The following is a 23,576-nucleotide window of genomic DNA, read 5'->3' as shown; positions in this document are numbered from 1 at the left end:
AATAAAAACAGCGCAGCATGCAGAGCAGCAGCGTGTGTGTGTGTTGTTGTGTAGTTTGTACATTTATGATAAATAATAATTATTAATAAATCATGCATGCTATTATTGTTGGTGGAGGATTGGTATGTAATTTATGATATTCTTATTCATTTTTCATTATAAACGTAACAGTATCATTTATGTGGGCTAAATTTTATACTAGGCTAGGCCTAAGCATAGTCTATAGATAGGTCTACATAGCCTATCCTATCTAGGCTTGCCAGTTGTGCTGAGTGGAGAGCCTGCTGATTTTGGGATATGGTCATTTCGACCGCCAATCATTTCAGACAAAAAATAACTGATAAAAAAAGCGATAAACTTTCCTGTTGTCAATATTATTAATATCATATTACAACATTCTATCTATTTTTAAAATTTCAGGTAGGGTCATTGGAGGCATGTTTTTTGGCAAAAAGAGGGTTAAAGGTAGATTTATTTGAAGCCAGACAAGGTAAAGTTGCAGTGAAAGTTAATAATAAATCTTTTATTTAATTTTTTTAATATATTTTGGCAAATTGCCAAGGATAACCATAAGCAAATTCGTTCACTATCCATCTTAAAGGTGGCAATCACACAAGATGCTTTACATAAACAAAGTCTTATTAATATTATCAATATAAGTCTGGGAGTGGAGTTATAAATTGTCATTAGAAAAAATCCTGACAGACAGGACTTGAACCCAGAACCCTTGATTATTAATCAGTTAAGCAGATTCATGTTGCAAAGGTTAATGATTAGGCTATATCAATAACATGGTCAATTGTGCGTGAACAGTAATTGAAAGTAGAAGTAGGCCTACTGTGGTTGCACTGTCTGTGCCGATTGGAAATTTTACATTAAATGCATGATCAACCGTGCCAATAGCAATGAATCCATGACCACCAATAGCTGATTTTCCACTAGTCAAATTTGTTTGCTCGAATCAAACGCGTCAGCTTATGTGCATGCATATTTGTGATTTGGAAAATAGAAATATGAATGCGCAAGCTGATGCTTTCGATTTGCGCAAACAAATTTGACTAGTGAAAAATAGGCTTTTAAAAGTAACCTTTGCCAACCTTTATTCTGAGCAGATATTCGTTTGCTGGAGCATGTGAAAGGACGAAGTATCAACCTTGCTCTTTCTGTTCGTGGTAGAGAAGCTCTTGGAGCAGTTGGTTTGGAACAGGAGGTAATACTGTAGGGAGGTTTCGCAACGTTATGATAACGAAAACGGATACTTCACACTTTTCAGCTAATCCCCATTTAATATTTGTAAAGCGTAATCATGTTGACGGATATCACCAGTCATATTCTTAACTACAAAACGAGTATAGTACATATATTGTACAAGTATGGTTTTTGATCTATTTTGCACATTTTGCATTGAATCAAGAATAATTCATGATTATAATATAATTATAGATAATTTATTGAAAGTAATTCACTAAAAATGCCAGGTCAATTTTGATAAATAGCAGTTTTTGAAGTCCTCACTCGCTCTATGTGACGTTACGCCTATGCAGATAAGCAACTGCCTTATGGAAACCAATACATTTGTGTCATGTATTCGTTTTCATATTCGTGTGTTGCGAAACCTCCCTATTGATGACATCATTTTATATGACTTCTTCTACAATATATTTATCTGACTTGTTCCACTGGTATTGATATGTTTTATGAAAGTATTACTTCTTTTCATTCCATAATTTGACATTAACTTAACTGAAATGTAAACAAATTGTATATTTTTTGTAGCTAAGTTTCTGCAGGTACTGCCTGTACAGTAAGTGGCGATGACTTGCTGTTGGTCATCCATTAAGTTTTTTTTTGTGGCATTTTTACTTTTCATTTTCACATTGTTATATATGAGCTTTGATTACTTTATTTTAGTTTATTTTTATTCAAATCATGCATTAGGTATTTTTATGAAATTTAAAAGTTATTTTTATTTTATTTTCACATTGTTATATTTGTGCATAATTTATTTTTATTTACACTTTGTACTGGGCGTGTTTCATTATTGCTTTAGTTATTTGAGATTGGTCAAATTACTTGCTTTAAGCATTGCGCGTTGTGTCCTAGTGGGAACCAAGCTTTAATGTTGAGTACCTCAAGATTGAGGTACTGTAACTCTCATGTAGAAGTCTACATAGTATATTGAATTTAGAGTACCTCAAGTTTGAGGTAACTCTCATGTAGAAGTCTACATAGTACATTGAATTTAGAGTACCTCAAGTTTGAGGTAACTCTCATATAGAAGTCTACATAGTACATTGAGTTTAGAGTACTGTACCTCAAGACTGAGGTAACTCTCATTTAGAAGTCTACATAGTACATTGAATTTAGAGTACCTCAAGTTTGAGGTAACTCTCATGTAGAAGTCTACATAGTACATTGAATTTAGAGTACCTCAAGACTGAGGTAACTCTCATGTAGAAGTCTACATAGTACATTGAATTTAGAGTACCTCAAGTTTGAGGTAAATCTCATATAGAAGTCTACATAGTACATTGAATTTAGAGTACCTCAAGTTTGAGGTAACTCTCATATAGAAGTCTACATAGTACATTGAATTTAGAGTACCTCAAGTTTGAGGTAACTCTCATATAGAAGTCTACATAGTATATTGAATTTAGAGTACCTCAAGTTTGAGGTAACTCTCATATAGAAGTCTACATAGTACATTGAATTTAGAGTACCTCAAGTTTGAGGTAACTCTCATGTAGAAGTCTACATAGTACATTGAATTTAGAGTACCTCAAGACTGAGGTAACTCTCATGTAGAAGTCTACATAGTACATTTAATTTAGAGTACCTCAAGACTGAGGTAACTCTTGTAGATGTCTACATAATACATTGAATTTAGAGTACTTTAAGATTGAGGTACCTCTCTCATAGTATGCATAGTACAATTTAGAGTTTGTAACCTATCCCATAGGTTGTTTCTGGTGGAATACGAATGAATGCCCGGAAAATTCATGACATTAATGGAAAGTTGTCGGCACAAGCATACGGCACTAAAGACCAGGTAAAAGATCCTTTTGATTGGCTATTTTAACTTGAAACTAAGAAAATATAGCCACAGTACAGTCTTTATCAGCAAACTTTGAGATGATCTGTACTCTTTTTTTTTAGTAGCGTACAGTTTTAATCCTGCACGTGCACATTTATGTACACAACCAACAGCTTTATCTGATCTGATCTGATTTTTATTATTATATGAAATTTGAACAATAAAAGGAACAAATTTGTACCTTTTTTATTTATATCTTCATACTGAGTTACCTATTCAGTACAAGACTCTTCACTAGAGGGCTCAGTACAGTCCGTAATCAGCACACCGAGAAATATTTCCCTACAATTTTCGAATAGTGTACTATATTCTTTATTGTTGACCAACAGCTTTAGATCCCATCCAAAGGATGAGAGCTTGTAATATCTAACCATTTGGCAGGATTTGAAAGACTATAACAGAAGGTGTTAACATTCTTGTTTCAATTGCATGATTTAAATTAAGAAACTGTATATTTTTTCTTCAGTACATCTTATCTATTGATAGACGGAAATTAAATGAAACTCTACTATCAGGTAGGCTTGCTTTTTAACAATGATTATTTTTAATAAATAGATTAACCTTTGTTGTTTACTGTATAAATTAAAATTTTTCTAGAAAAGAATTTAAAACAAAAAAATAATGGGTAGTTTTTTAAAAATACAATTTTGATATCATTTATAAAATGATTAAATGTAATTTAACTATTGGATATAATTTATTATTTATACTATTGCACGCCATGTGACCCACAATCGTCCAATCAAATAACAGGAATTTATTTATATGTTATATATAAATATATTATTATAATTATACATTTTATACAATATTTTCAACTGTACAGAAAATTCAGTTAGAAATTCAATACTGTAATTGGAGGACAGCCGTATGTTCGCTGGTAAAACCTTGAATTGAACAATTAAGATAAACTTGAATTATATAACAAAAAAAATCCAGCAAAATAATGCCTTTTTTAAGTAATATGAAAAAAAATAAATTAAGCAATGAAATGAATAAAACACTCTCTGCATTCAATTTGTTTTAAAACACACCTACTGTTCTTGAAATAAACTTTTATTCAATTTATCCATCAATCATAAATCATTGACAAAAGAAGACTATTAAAAGAAGCACTGCTCAAACTTTCGACGTGGAGTAGAACAATAAATCGGTCGGTGATTTTCAAACACAGATCAGTCAATAACCTCTTGTTTACAAGAAGCTGAACGTGCATTAGAGTGTGTTCATTATCACCATTAGATATCACTTTTCTGTTAGATATGGCTAATTCCAAATGACATGTGATGTATAAAAGACGATATACTCTTGTAGTTGAGTGTTCACCTTTCAATTATAAGCAAGGTCTATGGTTCATACAATACATCCCTCTTAAGCTCTCTCTATACTTTATCAAACTGTATGTGACAACAATATGTGATGTGCCCATATATTGACAGGATGATTAAACTAAGTTGTTAACTATAAACTATACTTTACCTAGTCACTGTACTTTTTCTATATCTGACATAAATGTTTTTGTTTATTAATGACATTTCAATTCACGTTCATAGCTGCTGAATCCAATTCTAATGTCACGTTGCATTTTAAACATAAATTCATAAAAGCAGATCTTGATGAAGGAAAAGCAGTGTTTCTGAAGTGAGTATAATTTTGTTATCGTCTCAGTACTGTATGTTTGATACTTCTACACCAAGTTTTTGGATGGTAGAGAAACGACGAACGCTAGACAATGGATGGACGTTAGACAAAGGACGGACGTTAAATCGACAAGATACATTTTCAGAGTGTACAATTTTTAGTTCATAAAAGCCATGTTTGACCAGTAAAATCCACACATTTTACTGTACATTTTCTAGGATAAGTAGGTTGCCCTGTTATACTACCTGTAGAGTTCGACTGACTGGACAGATGACGAGTGCCTGTAGAAACATGTACAATAGATGAAAAGTTTAACATAAAGTCTAAAGAACCCATGAGCAATGATTATTTGTATGATGCTATAAAAAGGGAAATTATTTTATAATTATGTTATCGTATCGTGTTTCAAAAGTAACATTTTGTCCAATTGTATATAACACTGGCAGACACTTTCTTTGTTGTTGCTAGACGGTATTAACAAAATTATTTATTATCTTAAACTAAACTGAAACTCTCTAAAACCAAGAAAGTGTAAATGCAATTAATGCTATTTGCCCTTCACCCACCATATGGTATATGTTTATGAGATTAATTAATTTATTCATAGAATAGAGTGATATAAATATTTTTTAATGGAGGAAAGTGACAAATAAGGCAAGGAAATCAAATGAGCATTTTTTTTTTCAAAGGGTACCCTTTAAAATAAAGATATAACTAGATTTAATTCGTCACTATGACGAATTATAGGTTATATGCATTGATTTAAATAAAGATAATTGATTGATTTAAGATATATTGATTGATTGATTTTCTCAGAATCTTTAGTTATTTATAATATATGATAGGATCTTGCTAACGGAAATACAATAGCCGGTATCATAATCCGATCAAAGATCCTTCTGCGTATATATAATGTCATAAACCAGATTTGTTACATAATAATAAAGAAAGTTACTTTTTATCTAGATTTCATTATAAATCATGTGTATAATCTATACACTAAGAAATAAAATTGAACAAACAATACGGATAATAAAAAAAAATCTAGTTTCGTTTCCCAAGGTGAGACTCGATCTCGGTACCTTGAACGCCATAGACACCAGCCCAAACCACCGAGCCATCCACAACTGACTAACAGTTGTAGAAAGATTCCTCTGTGTATTTACTATGCAGTAACCACTTTGGTGCAGATAGATTATTACATACCGCAATGAAATATAATTTTTTACAATGATGACATCTTTAAAAATAAAAAAAAATGATGCACTGTCAAACTATTTTATTTATTTATTTATTTATTTATTTATTCAATTTCTGCCATATACATAAACAAAGAAGACAAAAATAATTATAAAAGGAGGCACGGCAAGACCAAACAGGTGCTAAACACCTATGCTAGTTGGTCAACCCAGAAAAAAAAAAAAAATTACGTTCTACAATAAAAGCATCGACAAGAAAGCGACCAACTACACACATACTATATACTTTTAACTTTAATATATGAACCTTTGAAGGAAGAAAGTTAATGTTAAGTTTGTTATTTTGGACTACGAAAATGTCATAATTTTTTGATTGTCAAAATAAATTTTTTTAAATTTAAAAGGCAATTAATGATGATCTTATCAACTTTTGTTCTCTTCATTTCATAATAAATCATACATATGATACATACACTTCAAGAAAATGAAATAAAAAATAGAAGTTCAAGAGCATTCTGACGATCTATATTAATTTTAAAATTTAGCATATTTTCACCATTTTGTTAACTTACATGTGCGTGGCCTGTCACTTTTGACGTGCTTGTATAACGCAATTTCGCGTTAAAAAGTGAATAAAATATGATGATATTATTAAAGAATGGTTGTACAACAGAAATCGGACAAAAATAGTGCAAGATAACGTTTAACGCGCTTTGCGTGTGCAAAATTCTGCGCACTCATGGCAATTTTTTAAACGCTTAAAATTGCCTGAAACATACTTTAATTTCATAGAAAATAAATTTTGACAATTTTGAAAATTTTAAGCACGCGTACGCATGCGTTATATGCGCTACGCACGTAATTGTATTGCTATATGATGAAATATGACCTGAAATTTATGAGTACCAAATTTTTTTTTTAAAGTGATTCATGATTGTGAAAATATGATTACAAATGTGATTTCGTTAAATCACGCGTATACCGCGTAATGTTTGATTGTGCACAGTGAAAACATAACCACATCGATTCCTGGCCATAAGGAATATACTCTGAAAAATTGACTTAGATAGATGAAACTGATATCAAGATAATTCACGGACAATGATAATGCATATACCTAAAAATATACAGGAAAACTTATTTTTGATTGTAGATAACATGCAATTTGCCTTCTGGCCACCATATGTTATGTTTTTATGTGGTGAATATATAATTAAAAAAATGTGGTATTATTATTAGTTCAATGGGTTTAATATTATTATTACTTTTCCTGTATTATTAAATGGTGTATGCCTTGTTGTTAATTTTAATATTTAAATGTAATGATATTTTGCGAGGGGTGAGGTGTGGCTGTGATGTACTAGTGCACTGGGATAACCCCCTAGTCATCTTGAAAGATGTACTAGGTTTTTTAAAGTGCACATGAGCTAGATACTGGACCTACGGTTTATATAGTAGTCCTTATCCGAGAAGATATAAAGTATAGTTACAGTTAAAAATAAAGTATATTTACAGTTTAAAAAATATAATAATGAAATATTTTATTATACTCTCCTTTAAAATGGAGAAACACTGTTTTAATGAGAGGTTTGACTCAAACAAAATGTTTACATAATTATATACATATTTACATTATATAGATACAAAAAGTTATATAATGATTAACAATTACCAAAAAACAATACAAGGACTTAAAACAATAAAATATAAATTCATATTAGAGAGTGATTTTCATAACCAGCCATAGATGTAATTATTAATGATTTGCAATTTATATAAAAAAATGGAGAAAATTGTTTTATCTTGCATTATTATTTTATTTTTCTTTTTTTTTATAGTATATTTAACAACATTTATTCAACATTTAACAGTTTTATGGGTTAGATACACAGAAGCCAAAGTGGCTTGTCTTTGTAGTCTAAACATAAAACATAGACGGACACATTACATAACAACAACAAAATGACATTTTGAGACAGAAAAAGAAAGTGAGATTAAGCAAAATATTGCTGTGTTTTTTATATGGCTTTTAATTTGGTAAAATAATATTATCATTTTTTCTGTTATTGACTATTTAAAATGGATTCCTAAAAAGGTGTCTTTTTTAATTTGCGTGAATTTCTTGAATGCTTTCAGTTCAGATGGACAGGAAGTAGAAGCACATGCTGACCTTATCGTAGGTTGTGATGGCGCCTATTCAGCGTTACGTAGACATATCATGAGAACAACGCGTTTTGATTACAGTCAAGAGTACATTCCACATGGTTACATGGAGCTGTCAATTCCACCAAGTAAAGATGATAAGGTAAAGGTTGTGCAGTTTTGAGTGAATCCCAGATGTTGGAAAAGGGATTGCTAAAGAGTTATTTTCTCTCAGAATGTTCTATAGCAAATGAGGCTTTTAAAAGTATTATGGATGACAAATGTCAAAAAGTACGCTTGTGCAATCTGGGGTGAATCTAAGATATTGAGAGATGGATGGCTAAAGAGATAGTCTTTAGGTTCTCTCAGAATGTTCTGTAGCGAATACATCCAGGCTTTTAAAAGGGCTATTGATGACAAATGTCAAAAGTTACAATTGTGCAATCTGGGGTGAATCTAAGATATTGGGAAAGGGACTGCTAAAGAGATCGGCAGCAAGTCCAATGCTAATTACATTGCTTGTACCTTTGGGCAAGACACAAGCATGTTTTCCTCTCTCCACTTCTCACAACTGCGCTGATTACTACTAGAAATCCAAACACAATTCAAATTAAATTTTGCATCCGATCAGATGCCCTGAATAATTAAGCATTTAAAAAAATGACATGTAATCAATTCACAAATTATTTTTGGTTGCTATTGATATTTTACACTTTATAAATACAATATTGTGTAATTTGTAGATCTCAAATATAAAAAGCTGGTGAGATGGTACATTGTATGTACTACATACTTAATCATGTTGTCTCGCTTGGGAGCCTTTTATTCATGTTTGTGATTAAAATGTGCTATATACAAATTCTTGAAATATATTCCGATATATGATAATATACAGTAAAGAAAACTCCGAAAAAAGCCATATGATTCTATATTTCGACCTTTATTTATTCATTTTCAGGAACAAAGTTCAAATTATAGAATCTTTTCATCATTTCATTGCCAGAGTTTTTTTTATTATCATGCAGTATATCAAACTGAACCCTTTGTTTTCAGTTTCAGATGGACCACAACTTTCTACACATTTGGCCTAGAGGAGAGTTTATGATGATAGCGCTTCCTAACCAAGATAAATCATTTACACTCACTCTTTTTATGCCATTTAACATTTTTGAAAGCATCAAAACCAACGAAGATCTGCTGATTTTTTTCAACAAATATTTTAAGGATTCGATTGATTTGATAGGCATGAAGGAACTTTGTGACTGCTTTTTGTCCAGTAAAGCTCTCCCCCTAGTCAGTATTAAGGTATGCAGTATTATACAAATAATGACTGTTTACGAGTGCAATGGTGCAAATAATTTCATGAGGGGAAAGATGAATTTCTATTTTCATGAGGCAAAGCCAAGTGAAAAAAGCATTTCACATTTCACAGAATGAAATTATTTGTATCATTGTACGAATACAAAACATTCTATATTATTTGTTTTATAACACACCTACAGTAGCTATTACTGGATGTCAACCGAAACATATTTCTAGGCCTAGTGTAGAGCCTAGATGCAACTGAAACTGATTTAGACTTCTGTAATTCTTCAATAATCTAAATCATTCAAACGATCTGAAGCTAATTTAAGTGCATTTTTGGCATGAATTAGTACATATTGCTATACAAAAATGTTACTAAACCTATTGGCACACAATCTCAAAAGCCTACATTGTACCTCAACGCCCCCCCAAATCGTGAGAATTGATCAAAATAATGCATACTATACTGTACTGTACGTAATCAATCATTCAAATGGCTAGGACACCTAAAGAGCCAACAATATCAGCATCGTGGGTTCGAGGCGACTCGCTCTTAGTTCTGGTGGAGGAACAAGTCTTCTCGGATAAGCACTATATACCATAGGTCCAGTGTACACAGTTATAACCCGTGTGCACTTTAAAGAACCCAGTTCATCATTCAAGACAAGTAGGGGGTTGTCTGGTTCAACTGGTTCACAAAACAGCCCATGTATCAGGGGGATTATCACCTATTTGATAGGACAGTGATTAATTTACTATTGGTAATCCTAAAGACATAAAATAAAATGATTGCCTCTTATTATTTACGATACCAGGAATAATAACTAAGCTTGTATAGAGACAACATATTAACATGGGGTTTTCTTTATTTAACAGTGTTGGCCTTATCATGTTGGCAAGAATGCTCTACTTCTTGGCGATGCAGCTCATGCAATGGTTCCGTTCTATGGACAAGGAATGAATTGTGTAAGATATCGTTTGTCATGTGTGTAGCCCCATCCATTGTCAATGATGATCATGTTACTAATATAGAGACACATAGGAAGGGAAAGTTTTTCTCCAATTTCTTCTCCATTCTTTTCTTAGAGCCATTTTCACCCACTCCTCATTTCTTCTTTCCTTGTTAAAGCCATGTTTGTACTTTAGTGGAACTGTGTTTATTATTATTTATGATTTAGCTCTTCTCCACTCCCAATGTTTTTTAATTCTCCTCATTTTTTCTTTCCTTGTTAAAGCCATGTTTGTACTGTAGTGGAGCTGTGTTTATTATTATTTATGATTGAGCTCTTCTGTACTCCTAATGTTTTGTATTCTCCTCATTTCTTCATTTCTTATTTATATCCTGTTTTTATTAATGCTGTGGGTTAATTTAACCAGGTCCATTATGATAGAGGCTTTACTTTATAAACATTCTTTACTATTCTGTAGTTGCCGAGTTATTGCTGTTGAATGTGTATTATTGAGTAAAAATAAATGGTCCTTATACATATACCATATAAGGGCATTGTTTGTATCCTTGGGCAAAACACTTTACTTACGTTAGCCTCTCTCCACCCAGGTGTATAAATGGGCACCTGGTTAAAACACAATTGCACTGATTACTAGCTGCATTATGGGAGTATGTTTTCAAAGTGTTTGACCAAAAAATGACTGGGTAATAATATGAAGCTCTTAGAAGCATTGTGCAATAACCACTATTATATATAAGAACTAGTATTATATATTATCCCCCTTTCTGTAGCATAAAAGGAATAAATGGTCATTTAGTAGATCAGTGGATGTGATCAAGGCTCTGGGTCACTCTTAGAGATTTAAATTCAAAATTCAAAAACATTTATTGTCCAATATTCATAACGATAAAAAATTGGAAATTTGTTGTTCGACATACTACTATTATACACATGCAGGTGAAATGACTGGCCTAAGTATGCAAATCAATTAATTATCAAACAACTTTGCTTTAATAATAATAATAATAATAATAAACAGTATTTATATAGCGCCTAATGGATCACTGACCCCTCTAGGTGCTTTACATTAGACCTTAACTAATGGTAATAAACTATCCCCCGCCGGACACCATTCCGATATTTCTTAGTCGAGGTTTCGGGGATGGAGACAATCAATAATGTGAAAAAAAAATGTAACTAAGCTTAACTATGCTTAACTAAGGTAAAACTATCCCCCGCCGGACACCATCCCGGTATTTCTGAGTCAAGGTTTACCACCAACAAATTATTAAATTAAAAAATTGTTTTAATAATTTATTTAAAACAGGGTTTGGAAGACTGTCTTGTTTTGGATGAAATATTTGAAGAGTTTGGTAATGATCTTGGTAGGTAGTATTTTTTCAAATCAAATTCTGTCTGGTTCCAGGAATTTTTGACAGAATAACTAAATTCTGACCCTAAAGTGACATGTAAGCATCATTCATTCTTTTTCATAAAATTGTCATTGCTTATCTAGAACAACATGTTTATCTTGTTTTCAATTTCTGATTAAATGTACCATCCTTTTTTGTTATCTTTTAAGTTTTCTTTGTTGTGGTTATATTTTTATATTGAAGTTATTTTTTTTAAATATAAAATAGTGAACATATATTGTTTGTTTAACCTTTATTTTCTTGTTTCAATAATTTCTTTTTTGCAGAAAGTATTCTAAACACTTACTCAATAAGCAGGAACCCAGATGCTAAAGCAATATGTGATCTAGCTATGTACAACTATGTAGAGGTAATGTAACAGAATCATCAACATTTTAAAATTTAACTTTAAAGAATGTGTAGTTTGAAGCCATGTATTTAAACGTAACTGAAAATACAAGAAAAAATAAACATTAACCTGGTTTCGCTGACTATGTATTTGAGAATACATCCAATTACCCTCTATTCGCAATTCTTGCTCCTGTCTGACTCTACAAAGGAAGAGGTTATCCAGATACACCCCCATTCTCCTTGATTGATTGACATTGATAGTCAAAATAAAACTTTTTTTCATTTTGTTATATTTTTTTATTATTAATTAATATATATATATATATAACATGACGACCATAACAGGAGAAGCATGTAGTTAAAAGTGTCCATTCCACAGTACCATGAGTGTATATTGCAGATATGGCACTATATAATTATTCTCATTATTATAATATAAAAAAAAGTATATAAATAGTATATTTGCCAGTGTGTGAAAAGTGGTGTTCCCTTGAACACTTAGGGACCTCCGCCCAAGTCCATATTCGCACACCACAGTTTTAGAAATTTGCTATCCGTTCCTGACTACCTTACTCATATTAAAATAACGTTTGTTCACAGATGAGAGATCTAGTTAATTCAAGAAGTTTTTTGTTTCGTAAGAAAGTTGATAACATTTTACATATGATCATGCCAAATTCTTTCATTCCACTCTACACCATGGTTTCCTTCACAAGACTACGATATCATCAAATCATCAAAAAGTGGAGGTTCCAGAAAAAGGTACATATCATTGTTCATGTCCATACTGACAGGCATATTTCCTTATGAAGTGACTATTTGTGCATGTCATTTAGTAGTTTTTGTAAGCATCTGAGCCTAGTTCCCACTGCCAATAAGACAACATAATCAAGGAACATGGTCGACGTTGCCAAAAAAAGGCATTTGACACAAGGCTGACCTTGCCAGTGAATTTCATGCTTGGTCAACTGTGCTGATAGCCACCATAATAATAATAATATTTATTTTGAACAACACTTTTTTAACAGTGGCACACATGCGTAGATGGTGCGTCCATACAAATTACAAAATTGAATACAAAAACAATAAAAAATATAAACTGAAACTAAAACATTTTTCATATTTGATTAGGAACTAAAAACATAAAACCGAAATTGAGAATATCATTTATACGCATGATCAACCATGCATATAGGAAACTTTAAGTTCCAATAGCTTCATCCATGTTTTTAACTATGTGTATAGACCAAAGGTCAACTTAGGAAACTTTAAGTTGCAATAGCTTCATCCATGTTTTTAACTATGTGTATTGATCAAGGCCAACTTTGTGAAGGGACAACTTTATAATGTTTCATAGCCATTTACTGCAATATTACTATTTTTGGCCAAAATTGTAAACCTTTAACAGATGATGTCAACAGTTTTGATTTGCATAACATCTAGGCCCACGCGTAAAACTTGCAATTGAGTGATAGTCTATAGTCGATGACCAATTCTTGTTATTGTTTATTTGTTTTACAAAGTTGATGGATCTTGTATATTGCATATTGGAAAATCATGTTAAAATTAGGTTTACATATTTGGCCAAAAAACTCACTATTTATTATCATTTTTTTTTCTCTCCAGATAGTTGACTCAGCTCTTTATGCACTGCTACTATCTAGCTTTATAATACCAACTGTGTTTATTGCTTCAAACAAATTGAAACTGTGGAATCTGTGGGGAAGAAAGTAAATAAAGAGTGCCTTATTGCAGGTTTTGCACTGCATACTTTTACAGGTATAGGAAAACCAAAGATGCTTGAAATCATAAATTAACATTAATTAACATAAAATTATTAATCTAAATTGTATTCTGAAGAACAAAAACCTAACTACAGTTGAATTTCCGTGTGCAGACATCCTTTGTAAGCGAACACCTCCATAATGGACACTCATCTAAAAGTTGTTTGTTTTTGCTGTCCACAGTTTGTGCATTTGGTACTTCTTTTAAGCAGATATCTCCTATAATTTGGATTGAGGCTATATGTTTTTTTTTGTATGATAATTTACCTTGCATAAATAGATATATAGATCAAAAAGTACCTCTTGTAAACAAGTACCGCCCGGAAACTTTGCAATTTGTATTTGAGGCTATATATTTTTGTATGAAAATTTACCTTGCATAATTTGGCAAAAATAACTCCAATATTTTAAACAATTTAATGAGATTTAGATAATTTACAATGGCTAGAACATTGAGGTCCTTGCATTTAGAATGCTGAATATATATATTTATGACAGCGGTGTGTTTGTGTAATCTGGGGTGAATTTGTTACTCTTGAAGATTTCAATATCTGTACCATTTTAAATTATGTTTATATTAGACAAACAATTTAGAACTCCTCTTTTATTAATGTATATTTCAGTAATGTAATCTGTATTGTAAACATAGATCTAAAACATTGACAGTTTCAAACTGTTTTTGATGTTAGATGCCAAAAGTTTTAATTTATAGCTTAAATATATAGGGTTCATTTTTAAATCAAAGTACTATACATTATTTAACTATTTACGGGATTGATACAGGGTAGAAAACAAAATAAACCTTAAAAAACCTAAGTAAAACTAGTATTTATTATTATTATTTATTGTTTGTACTAATTTTTGGGATAATACTCCTGTATACCGTGTTGATACAGGATGCACCGGGCGGATCAAGACATTCACTTGGAGTGGAAAGCAGCAACATGATTGAAAGATATGCCTGTTTGTATACTAAGAAGTATTTGATATATTTTGCCTCAAAGATACATAAAAAGACCAAAAATAATACATGAAAAAGAAACAAAAAAACAAAGCAAGAACCAGGCAGAGACATGACCTTAATCACTATCTAGTAGGTCTCCTATTGAAAATCTAAAAAATTTGATATTTTAAATACATATAAGACAATATAATTTACTTTAACTATTTTGAATTCTATTCAATATACATACATCTTCACGGTTTAAACTAAAAAAAAGTGGCAAAAAAATGTTAGGCCTATATATTGGACCAATTTTTACATTTACTGTAAACTAAAACAAACATTTAATTACAGAATCTAATTTAGCTATCTGATTACAACAATAACAATTGTTTTGTATCACATCGTAATTGCGTGATCTTGAAACCGGACACAAACATATACACTGTATAAATAAAAATTAAAGGTAGGCTGGTTAAATTAATTTGGTTTCACTTTCAAAGAATGTATAACAATAAATACTCTATTATAATAGGAGTGTATTCATAATATTAATGATGAAACCCCACATTAAGGCTCAAGTAAAGACACAGACAATCTATTTTGTATGCAATTTTATTACAAAAGTCCTCGTAATATCCAGACACAACTCCACTAAAAAATATAACCTCTATTTTTAATAATGCAAATTAATTGCTGTATTATTTATTATGTACTAAATAAAATATAATTTATTTCTATATCTCATCTGTATAACATTGCTTATAAATTAATATCAAAATATTGCAAAGTAACCAATGCAGTAAACCCCAAATTTAGAGGACACCCTACTCCAACTCAGGAGACACCCCATCCCAATTCAGGGGACACCCCACCGCAATTCAGGGGACACCCCATCCCAATTCAGGGGACATCCCAATTCAGGGAACACCCCACCCCAATTCAAGGAACACCCCAATTCAGGGGACACCCTACCCCAATTCAGGAGACACCCTACTCCAATTCAGGAGATGCCCCCACCCCAATTCAGGGTGACACCCCACCTAAATTCAGGAGACACCCCACTCCAATTCAGGAGACACCCCGCCCCAATTCAGGGGACAACCCACCTCAATTCGGGGGACATCCCAATTCAGGGAACACCCCACCCCAATTCAGGAAAAATTCTGTGAAATGAACAAAGGCAATAACATGTTTTAATTAAACACTACAGTCACCCGATATTAGGGGACACCCCTATTCTGTTGACACTTTTTCTGTTTTGCAAGTGTCCCCTTAATAGAGGTTCTACTGTATGTATGTAAAAATACAACGTCAAAACGAGTAATCTTGGTTTACTGTACAGTATATGAAATAAAATAAGTTACTTTAAGTGAGTGTTTTAAGGAGGAGTTACATCTTGTAAAGAATGTCAGATCGAATTGCGTATTTGCGGCCTGAAAATAATTCAGATCCTTCATGCCTTATTTGATGCTCAAACACTAAAACTCGTCCTGAAAATAAAAGATAAGATAATTAAAATATTTTAAACGCAAGGGCGAATGGCTCAGTGTGTGATCATGAGATCGTTAGTGTGAATCCAACGCTCGCTACATTGCTTGTATCCTTAGGCAAGACACTTTACTTGCGTTTGCCTTTCTCTACCCAGGTGTGTAAATGGGTACCTGGTAAAGTCAAAACGCAATTTCGCCGATTGTGGGAGTATGTTTCCATATGTGTTTGATAAAAATAAATAAATGGGGCAATATTGTGAAGCGCTTAGAGGCTTTGTGCAATAAGTATTGTAAAAACTGTCACTTGTGATTGTTCCATTCACTTGCGTTGTGTCCAAAGTGTCCAAACTTTTATTACAAATTTTTAGATATTTGAATTTAATCAGCATTTTTTGAACATTTTTTTTTCACGTTGCATAACAAAGGAAAGTGTACAGATTAATAGAAGCAATATATCACATTACAACTTAGTTCATCCTACCCAGAGCCATCTTAAATCACATACTATGAAGTAAAAATTAAAGACACTTAACACTTTACCTATTTTTGGTACACACTCCACTCGTTCATCTTGTTTAAGAAATGTTGTACTTCCGCCAGAAAACCCCTTCAAAATGAACATCAAAATATTGTTATTGTTTTGTCATGGTTACCAAGAACAACTGTTTCTGTTTTGTATTTATGCATGTTACATATTTCACATTTCATTTTAAATTAAGGTGATCTTCTCGTATCTCGTATCTTTTTAACTATAACATATACATCTAGTAATATTATGTTAGCAATGAAGTTTATTAAAATTTTGAAACAAATGAATATGCACATTACCTCATTTAAATAAATTTGAATAGTAATCTGTGTTAAGGCTGAGTTATCTTCACGGACGTAGCAACCATCAAAGTGCGGCTTGAAAAATCCTCCTTTATCATATCGAAGAAATCGAAACCTGAAAAATGAAGAAATGATGCAAAAAAATTAATGAAAGGTAATAATTAATATAGTTGTATTCAACAAAATATTCGATGGGCTTATGGTAGTGGGTTGTCCTATAAGTCATTTTGCAGTTAGGCTTATTCATATTCAGGAGTTAGCACTTCAAGAAGAAATTTGGAGTGGGTTGGCAATGTGGTCCAAGGAAAAAAAATGGAAATTTTATAACCTTAATACTGTACTACAGAATATAATACAAAAAAACATAGTGGGATGTTTATTTTTTTACAATAAATCAGAGATGTAATAATAATAATAATAATTTATAAAGTGCACATATCCACTAGATGTGCATAAGGCCCTACCAAAGTTGACTGTGATCATGGGTTATCACAGCCAACAATTACATCTATATACATGTCAATTTTTAATATTTTATAGCCACCAGTACGCTTGTTAAGATTTCAACCTGACCACTTTTTTTACAGAGGCCTTTGACAACCCAGTGGGTTGAACAGAGATTGTTCCCTTCCCCGTCATTAAACGTGTTGTTGAATAATCCTCCACAATTATGCATATAATACTATGCTTAATTTCATTTAGGCTAAATACAGACACAATACTTTAATTCCATTATTAATGCAATCCGAATGCTAATTGTATTTAGGCCCGTCTGGGACTAATTTTGAGCCATTATAGCAAAATATTATGAATCAATAAACATGCGTACCTTTCATTTAGTCCTACTACTTCACGATTCTTGAAATTAGTTGGCACATACTCTGCTACTCGCTCCCAAACCTTATCCCTGATATCCATCGAATCAATTATACACCTATGTCCCCTTCTGTAGTCATTCATCAAGTATTCTCTAAAAAACAAATAAAACATTAATAATATAAATATTATAAATAAGTTATTAATTTATTACACTAACCAAAATGTCACTAAACTCTCTGTCACAAGACTGTTGTCACTAACCACAATGTCACTAAACTCTCTGTCACAAGACTGTTTCCACTAACCACAATGTCACTAAACTCACTGTCACCAGACTGTTGTCACTAACCACAATGTCACTAAACTCTCTGTCACCAGACTGTTACCACTAACTACAATGTCACCAAACTGTTGCCACTAACCACAATGTCACCAAACTCTGTCACCAAACTGCTGTCACTAACAATAATGTCTCTAAACTTTCTGTCACCAGACTGTTGCCAACCTTACTGTCACCAACACAAATGTCACCAACCCAACTGTCACCAAAATGTCAGAAATCATTTTTGTTTATTTTAATTCCATCATACTACATATAAAGAACCTTATTGTCACCAATCCAACTGTCACCAACACAACTATCACAAACACAATGTCAATACAATTTCATGTGTCAAGACAAGTTACTCACGATGCACCTGCATTGATTTTTGCCACTACAAATCCTTTATCTTCTGCTAGCTTAATCCATTCATCACATTCCTATGGTAGAAAATGTAATGTTTTATTTAGCAAAGTATATTGCAATATTCTATTTAATAGTTTTTCACTAAATTAACAATATTATTCTGGGGAAACCCGTCGTCCATTTGAGAAAGCATTTTATAGAAACATTAAGATAATCATAGTAAGTAATTGTGAAGTAATATTAAATATATATTCATTTATACACTTCACATTTTTATGAACATCTTTTCCTCCCATCGTGCTATTTTAAAGCTAAAATAAAAATTATCTATTACCTCTTTAGTAAAAACATTGTCAAGATAAAAAGCCAACTTTTCTCCTTCCTTAAAACCTGGTGGGATGATGTCAACCTTCTTTATGTCACGTTTACTTTGAGCCATCTAAAAGAAAACAAAAAATAATGAAATCTTATATTATTTTTTTTAATTCATTTTTAACAGACTATTAATTAATATTAAATTTTAGTGCTCTCTCGTAAAAAAATGGATCTGAAAGAACAACGATAAACAGTCTGTTTATCGTTGTTCTTAAGTACATAATAATTGAACCAGGCTTGGTGGACCAGCCTTTAATTTAGGCCTCATGCCTCTTCATTTAGGCTTGGCTAGCCTGACTTACTTTGTTTGATGAGTCCGATGAAAACAACCGGTCGCTTAAACTCTTAAACATTAGTGCAAAAGTAACGTCTATATTCAGCATTAACCAATAAATAATAATTTATAATTAGGTTCTCGTTATATATAGTACTTTATACAATACCTGACGTGGAAATGGAAACGAAAGACACACCACTAATAATAAACATGACAGGGGATTTCCCCTGTCAGAATATGACGTAATTTCAGTTTAAAGGTCACTTGTAAGCGCATCTGGATTACTTCCGGGTTTGGGGTTTTACTCTTTCGTTGTTTACATAGCGATTGATGTTGTTGTTTGACAATTTAATTATTTATAATGTCACGAATGTATCATAATGAATCATTAAAATCTATACCTGTGCTGAACCATGATTGGGGCGAGCCTTGGAAGCCTGAAAAATATAGCATGTAAGCCTTTCCTTCTGTCTTTTCAATCAAGGCTTAGAATAGATAGGTTTAAACTTTATAGGTAGGCCTGGCCCTAGGTAGGCCTAGTTAGCACAGTAAACTCCACTCAGTGAGTAGCCTAGGCCAGACACACCGACACTGACAGGGCTAGACCAAGTAAGTAGGTGAATCTTACCCATTTAGTCATTTTAATTAAACAAAGAAGTACAATTTGATTTGACATTAGGTCTATAATAGTTCATAAATTTGGCCTACATAATGTGTTGTTTTTTAAATTTTTAGTGGCAAAGGTTTTCTGATTGAAGGAACTCTAAAAAGTAAATCAAGACATGTTATAAATGATACAACAAAAACAAAGGTAGCTAACCGAATAGTTTCTACATTTATTTAACAAAATGTCTGACAATATTTGGCACACAGTTTCGCCTCAATAACAGTATATATAACAAACAATATAATATAACAATCAATAAACTTTAATAATAAATCATCCTCGATAATAAACAAATAACAATATATTCCAACAGTTTCTTCCTAATACTAAATAGCCTAATTTACAATCATATAGCTTCATTCTTCGGATGGGACCTTAAGTCGTGGTCACATGTACATGATAAAGAACTTGGTAACTATTTAAAAAAAGTAGGAAATCATCACCCAGTGTGCCAATTATGGTACTGGGCTTGGCCCTCTCTAGGAAAACAGTTTTGTATAAAGAAGAAATAAATTTTAAAAATTTGACCAAATATGCCCTCTCATAGGTTGAATTTCTCAGATTAATCTTCATTTTTAGTTTTTCAAAGCTTTTTGAAATTATTGTGTATTTCTTTTATTATTAACGTAGTATCGCTACTATGTATTATACATACAAGGCCATACAGCTCATCGACGACAATTCACTGATAAAGGTGAAGAGATGGAACCAAACTTCAGTGCTAAACAGGTTACAAACACAGGCTACCTCAATTCATCATACAGTAAGAAAACAAATTATAGTGTAGGATAAAAATACTTTATGACCAAATATAGTTCCAGGGGCTTTGTGGAAAACTAGTGAGTGGGATTATACTCGAATTGCATTAGCATTCAATGTGTCCGTAATTAGCCTAAAATTAGGAGGTGGGATTATATTCAAGCACGGGATAAACTTAATCAATCCATAAAATATAATTCACTTTTTATACTGTATTTGTATGTACTATATTGGTAGATCCAAAATTATTGTTGACATAGATACCAATGGTAGCTAAGAATATGGAATTAAGTCGTCATACTTTTCTGTGTTTTTCTCTTGAATGTTCTACTTTGAACTTCAGAATTAAGAAAATAAATAAGAATCTAATATATACTGTATGATAATTAATAATTTTTAAAATGTGTTGTTCAAATCTTTTTCAGAACTTGACCCAAAAGGTAAAACAGACAGGGTTGAATTTTCTGACGTCTTAAAGACAATAAAGAAAGCACCATTAGCCTCTATAACAGACACTCACACTCCAAAAGATTGTGGAGCATTCTGGATATTGGAGTCTGACATGGACAAAATGGAAATAGCCAATGAAGAAACAATCCGATTAAAAACAGCTGATGACAGTCCATTCGTATGTAAGTGCAGTTGAACTGATCTTGCTTCAATAAATTTAAATATTTTCAAAATACTAGATATAGTAAAATACTGTTTCTCCTCCCAACCATTAAACATTCATATAAAAAAAACAGATTTGTAAAACAATAATTATTTGTCCTTTTTTAGTCTCTATTACTAAATTAGATGATGTGTCTACCAGAGTGTGTAACTACGCTGGTGGCGCTGAGGTTGGTGCGTCTTGGACGGATAAGGTGTTTGCTTCCAAGGAACAGGATGCACCTCATCAGGTTTCAAATCAGGATAACGCTGGAGCTGATGATGATGAATGGGTAGGTTATGGTACAACCAGTATTTGTTTATAACAGCTATGAGCGCTCACTGGCTAAACGAGCCATGCTGTTCCAGCACGGCTCCGGACTGGCACAGACAAATCAAATCGAATGTCAATTGTCCATTTTCACGCGGCTACATATCGATTGCCGCATAGCCGCGCAGAGCGTCGAGAAAACGATACATAGAAGTTCAATTTGATTTGCCGGTCCCAGACCGGAACTGTGCCAGAACAGGTGTGTAAGACACTTAAACCCAGAGTCCCCAGAGCTTAAGGGGCCGAGAGCATGAGCAGTCCAATGCAACTACCCAGTGTTGGAGGTCCCCTTAGGAGTGCTAAATCCGGGGACTTTACCCCCTACCTTACGCCACTGAATATGGGAGAGAAGTTTGGTAAAATGTGTTACCGTGTGTTTCCATACACGGTTGATGGAGATGGAGATTGGAGTATACTGAATGTTTTAGTTTGCAAAACAGATTGCTTACCAGGTTTCAAAGCCTAAACAAAAAGTATATAATAATTCTATTGAATGCAGTATTTAATATCAATTAATTGTTATGTATTTTACCTTTTAGGATGATTGAAAATGTTGCCAACAAGATTGCATATAAACTGTAAAGACTGCACTCAAACAAACATGTTATGGATCTTGAAATTTACATTTTTAGTTTATTGCTAAGGCCTTGTTCACACTAGCGGATGGTATTGCAAATCAGCATTGAATCCCAGTCTGCATGAATAGCCAGATTCTGGCTGAACAACAACTATTGAGGATTATCTTTTTCCGAATGCTCTTAGTGAAAATTGAATTCAAATTGTTTAAATACAATTTCAATTCACATTACTGTTTATTTAAAGACAGTTAACTATTCTTGTTTGGCGTTTTCTGAAGCCTATTAATATGGATATTTGGATCTTTGAATTTAGATTGATATATTTTTACAATTTTAAAATTTATAAGTGATATAAAGGTTTTATTATATTATTATATATAACTATAGCTAATTATTTTAAAATTAAAATATTCATTTGCTAATTTCATGGGTTATAGGTTGGATTATTTATTTTCTCAAATGTTATTTTTCATGGAACTAAATAAATTATACAAAATATTTGATTTCAGAAAATTTATATTTTTAAATACTGTGTATTAGATATGAATTTGTCAGTTTATTAATCTCGTGGTACTATTATACTATACTCTTACTGAAAGTGAAAAAAGAATGTGAAAGAAAATATATTTCATTAAATGAAATAGAAAATGCTACCTGATATTTAAAAAAAAGTGTAATAGCCCCCTCTATTGTTAAGTCTGGAATTTATCGATTGTTTACATTTTCATTTTAATATTATGCAACTGGACATGCCGAGTGTACAACAAGGCGGTAGTTCTTAAAATATAACGGCCTGTCATTTGGAAGGTCAACAAACTCAAGTCGTATTATATGGGATATATTATTTCATATTGAAGATATAAATTGTTGGTATGTATTTTTAAGTTGTAAATCCAGTGATCTTTTATGATAGTATAGGGTAGGCCTACTTTTGTAGTAACTCTAATGTGATGAGAGGGAGACCTAGCTAGAAGAAGAGAAGGAAACGGTCACCATCATCATCCATCCACTTCATCCATCATCTGCTGTCAAAGTTAGGCCTACATTTTTAACCATACATTGACTGCATCATAATTGTCCAGGGGACCAGGAACAATTTTCAAAGTGTAAGAGATACAAAAAACAAAGTGCTGTGCCAGTTGGAAATCTGTGTTCAATCTACTATTATTGACAATATACAGATGAACTGTATTAATATGCCAAATATTGTGTAATTTAAATATACAGTAGATTGAAATATTTTGTCAATGTTATTATTATTATCACTGAGTGAGGTCAAGTTTGAG

The 23,576-nt window shown here is 32.2% G+C and overlaps 4 protein-coding genes across 8 annotated transcripts in view; 3 read left to right on the top strand and 1 right to left on the bottom strand.

Annotated features, from left to right (window-relative positions):
- The first annotated feature begins 20 nt into the window (after nucleotides 1-20).
- On the top strand, nucleotides 21-14,595 carry LOC140060039 (kynurenine 3-monooxygenase-like). Its single transcript, XM_072106079.1, has 13 exons — nucleotides 21-122; nucleotides 421-490; nucleotides 1,113-1,210; nucleotides 2,960-3,049; nucleotides 3,561-3,609; nucleotides 4,648-4,735; nucleotides 8,071-8,239; nucleotides 9,130-9,381; nucleotides 10,258-10,347; nucleotides 11,659-11,716; nucleotides 12,031-12,113; nucleotides 12,695-12,856; nucleotides 13,721-14,595. Exons 1-13 carry the CDS (start codon nucleotides 93-95, stop codon nucleotides 13,826-13,828), a joined length of 1,347 nt encoding a protein of 448 aa, XP_071962180.1. The 5' UTR covers nucleotides 21-92; the 3' UTR covers nucleotides 13,829-14,595.
- Nucleotides 14,596-14,704: 109 nt separating this feature from the next.
- Nucleotides 14,705-19,484, bottom strand: LOC140060040 (uncharacterized). Its single transcript, XM_072106080.1, has 7 exons — nucleotides 19,330-19,484; nucleotides 18,987-19,091; nucleotides 18,656-18,726; nucleotides 17,975-18,115; nucleotides 17,143-17,260; nucleotides 16,855-16,921; nucleotides 14,705-16,314 (listed from the first exon to the last, which is right to left on the bottom strand). The coding sequence occupies exons 1-7, from the start codon at nucleotides 19,408-19,410 to the stop codon at nucleotides 16,214-16,216; spliced, it is 684 nt and encodes a 227-aa protein (XP_071962181.1). The 5' UTR covers nucleotides 19,411-19,484; the 3' UTR covers nucleotides 14,705-16,213.
- Nucleotides 19,485-19,616: 132 nt separating this feature from the next.
- LOC140059787 (arpin-like) lies at nucleotides 19,617-22,594 on the top strand. Its single transcript, XM_072105694.1, has 6 exons — nucleotides 19,617-19,757; nucleotides 20,040-20,115; nucleotides 20,602-20,734; nucleotides 21,156-21,362; nucleotides 21,511-21,674; nucleotides 22,252-22,594. The coding sequence occupies exons 1-6, from the start codon at nucleotides 19,666-19,668 to the stop codon at nucleotides 22,258-22,260; spliced, it is 681 nt and encodes a 226-aa protein (XP_071961795.1). The 5' UTR covers nucleotides 19,617-19,665; the 3' UTR covers nucleotides 22,261-22,594.
- A 227-nt stretch (nucleotides 22,595-22,821) lies between these two features.
- Nucleotides 22,822-23,576, top strand: part of LOC140059786 (muscle-specific protein 300 kDa-like) — a 160,431-nt gene continuing 159,676 nt past the window's right edge. For all 5 annotated transcript variants that reach the window (XR_011847254.1, XM_072105689.1, XM_072105692.1 and 2 more), the window contains exon 1: nucleotides 22,822-23,160. The gene's annotated coding sequence lies outside the window, so the exon portion shown is untranslated. The remainder of the gene's footprint in view (nucleotides 23,161-23,576) is intronic.

Source organism: Antedon mediterranea, chromosome 10, assembly GCF_964355755.1.
Source record: "Antedon mediterranea chromosome 10, ecAntMedi1.1, whole genome shotgun sequence".
Lineage (NCBI taxonomy): Eukaryota > Metazoa > Echinodermata > Crinoidea > Comatulida > Antedonidae > Antedon > Antedon mediterranea.
The sequence above is the reverse complement of the archived record's forward strand: the minus strand, read 5'-3'. Positions and strand labels throughout refer to the sequence as shown.